A 3,483-nucleotide genomic window follows, 5' to 3' on the forward strand; every position below is an offset into this window, starting at 1 on the left:
ACATGTCTGGCAACTGGCAAATGTGGGTGCTTGCCATGTGTATGAGCACTGTTCCAGCTTAAATTCAAATTCAAATCTCACCTTATGTTAAAACTGCATGAATTTTGTAGACATGCCAGACTACAAGGTCCTTGCTTTCACAAAAAGAATTTTCAGTTACAAAATGTTTTTTTTTCTTCTTTTTTTACAGCTGTACAGTACTGTATCACTCTGGTGTACTCTGAGGTTACAATGAAAAGATTACTTATATAAAACAATCCACGTCAATGCCGTATCAACTTTTAAAAGAGCCTATAAATGTATCTTATCTTATCTGATATGCACCACTCCATAGGTCACTGATAAAACACATTGCATTATGTTATAAATATGGACTGTTTCACTGTTACCTTATAAACATAAAACATTTGAGTACATACGGATGGAGGAATGCAGTTATGTACTCAAATGGAAAATATTAATTACTATTAATTGGAATATAGTTAAATTAATTTGTCTCAAAACCATTAACATATGGCAGCAGGCAGCCTTTTAGATTGTAGATTTCTTGGGGGGTTTAGTTTTTTTTTATGGACATCGCGGGCCGGATTGAGATGATAATAGGGCAGTGTACGGCCCCCGGGCCGTAAACTGCCCATGTGAAACCCTCAAACTGATTAAAAATGTTCCATATAAACACCTCAATCAACCTGATCAAGCCCAACCCGATTGTAATCGGCTGCAGAGGGTGCAGAGAGACCTTTTCACAACCCAATTAAAAGGACAATTCTTCCATGTATATATTATACGACTTAACCCGATTACTATCTGTTACGTTCTTTCTGCGCTTGTTCCCTGCATTTATTGTGCCACATTAAATGTGATGTTTCACTATTCATCATTTATTTAGGTTTTGTCCCTTTGTCCTTTAACTGCACACTGAGTTAGACATTTTGAGAGTTTCAGAATTCATATTTCACACCACAACAATCTGAGAACTCACCTTGTCAAACGTTTTACAGCTGTACATCTTCACAGCTGTGGCCTACTTGATGCCTACATAGTTGCTAGTTATGTTATTCAGATGTATGTTGTTCACAACGACATGAATGATGTACATGATGTCATGTACATTTTAAGTCTCCCTTTCCTCAACAATCTACGTTGCTGCCAATCACTGTTTCGTTACATTTCAACAGTGTGGATATTCTATTTGCCTTTCCAGTACTGCGTATTAATTATTTATGCAGTCAATAGAGAGACAGACAGACAGACAGACAGACAGACAGAGACCCCATTTGGCATGTCTAATTGGAGACAAAATTGGTGTCCCCATTTCACTGCCGTTTCATAAGGAAAGGGTTGTGGTGAGGGGCCTGGCTAGATTGGTTAAAAAAGATTGTTTAAAGCAACTTTGAGCACTATCATTATTATAATAATAATAATTATAATAATTATCATTATCATTATCATTATCATTATCATTATTAGTAGTATTAGTAGTATTTTCATGTGTTTAGTTGTCCAACATGCGGCTCTTATGGACAGAGAGATAATACAGTTTCAGACAGACACAGAGAAAGAAAAAGCATGAATACTGGGGAGGCGGTAGGGGGAGGTAATACTGGGAAAGAATGATAATGGTGAGCGGGAAGGTGATAAAGAAAGAGAGAGAGAGAGAGAAACTAGAGCATCGCCCCTCCTTCCTGCTTTTGCCATCTGATGTCGATACTCTGTTGCTAGGGGCAACCGCAGCCATGGGAGAGACGGAGAGATAGAGAGTGGGGGGGACCAGCTGGTAAGAGGGAGGGCAGGAGAGAGGACAAGCTCAGAGTACTCAAATTGAGCCAAACGACGAGAGGAAAGAGAGACAGAGGGAAAGGATGAAGTCCTGACTCCTCTGTATTCTTCAACCGTTCATTCAATCTGTGTTTTTCAGTTCCATCCATCCAGGACAGACAGACTGTTCTCTCTGCGAAACAGAGCTGATCACAGCATGAGGACGGGGAATGGACAGTAAACCAGAGGACATGACAGCCTAGCTAGCATCAGCAGCAGAGAGGCGGGCTGGCCATTCGTCGGCTGACGTGGTCACAAGCCGAGCAGCCAATGAGGCGCCGGCAAGCACCTCCCCAGCTCAGCGGAACGGACGCAGAAGCAGCCAGAAGCCTGGCTCAGCTCACTTATTAATGAATGGACTGGCGCCCGAGCCGCATCACTCCACATCACGCTCTCCATGCTCTCTCTTCTAAAGCTCCACTCTGCTGCCTGACACAGGAGGAAGAACAACAACATCAGCAACAGTAACAACAGGGACAGTGACGCTACGGAGAAAGTGCATGGGAGAGACAACAGAACTGAACATGAAGAGACGACAAGCCCAACACACAGACGACCCCGATGAGGTCGCTACAGATGATTTGGTGGCGGCCATCACCAACGTGGACCCCCACCCCGACCTCCGTCCACCCGAGGTTTCTCCTTCCTCCTCCTCCTCATCGTTATCTTCACCCCCTCCGCCCCCGCTGGCCATGCCCACCTCCACGTCCATCTCTGCCCTCCTGGCACTGGCCTCTCCAGCCACCCGCCGTTCCATCTCCATGGGGGACTTCCAGAGGGTGACTGGGGCCCTGCTCGCAGGGTCGGAGCCATCCTCGTGCGCCGCCACGGCCCCCTCCTCCAAGCTGGTCACGCCTAGCTCCAGCATGGAGTTCGCGGCGGCCCGCCGTCGCCTCTTGGAGGTGGAGGAGCGCCAGCGGGTCATCCACGCGATGGAGCGGCATCTGGCGGAGCTGAGGGAGGTGTTTGTGCGCTCGGAACAAGACGTGGTCATTCAGGGCGAGAAGGTGTCGCGAATCTCCGGGCAGGTACAGCAGGGGGAGCTGCACGTGGCCGAGAACACCCAGCGGCTGAAGAAAGGCCTGAGGTTCAAGAAACATCGGCCCACCATCGTGTTCTCCTCTATGCTGGGGCTGCGTACCTGCCTCCCATGGCCTGTCAAGCTCAAATAGGACATTGGAGGACTGTGTTCACTCAGAGCTTCTTTTTTTGTTGCATTTGTTGCTTTTTTTTTGCGTACAAACCGAGGATAGACTTCTCTATTAGCTACTGTTCATTGATCTGGTTGGCTGCTGTCCTTTTCCACCATTCTGCTCTTGCATCCCGAGGCAGGTCCTCCTGGTCCGAGTGCCTAGTACTACAGCTATTGATAGTAAGGAGCTGCAGGATCAGCACACACAGACTTACGGTGCATCCCCGAGGAAATGGCAATAGCTAGCAAACCGATGAAAACTGTACCAGTCACGATGTCTTCAAGATGTCATTCATGTGTTCAGTTTTTGTGCAGGTGCTCTGCTCTTTGCAGTTTCAGCATATTGGTGGGTTTGACAAGAGATCCAGCCTGGAATGTGAGGTCTCTAGATGGTTTTTAGTTTTTTATCAGATCAGATTGTATGTGAAGTGGTCTGAAGATTGACTTGTAGTAAGTTAACATGGTAAAAGGAT

At 46.3% G+C, this 3,483-nt stretch overlaps 1 protein-coding gene across 1 annotated transcript; it reads left to right on the plus strand.

Annotated features, from left to right (window-relative positions):
• Window positions 1-1,975: 1,975 nt before the first annotated feature.
• On the plus strand, window positions 1,976-3,150 carry LOC308074728 (uncharacterized protein; the record flags this gene model as incomplete). The annotated part of the gene is made up of 2 exons (XM_080414232.1): window positions 1,976-1,995; window positions 2,234-3,150. The coding sequence occupies 2 exons, from the start codon at window positions 1,976-1,978 to the stop codon at window positions 2,988-2,990; spliced, it is 777 nt and encodes a 258-aa protein (XP_080270358.1). The 3' UTR covers window positions 2,991-3,150.
• Window positions 3,151-3,483: the final 333 nt, after the last annotated feature.

This window comes from Gymnoscopelus braueri, assembly GCF_963280865.1.
Source record: "Gymnoscopelus braueri genome assembly, chromosome: 19".
NCBI classification, from domain to species: Eukaryota; Metazoa; Chordata; class Actinopteri; order Myctophiformes; family Myctophidae; genus Gymnoscopelus; species Gymnoscopelus braueri.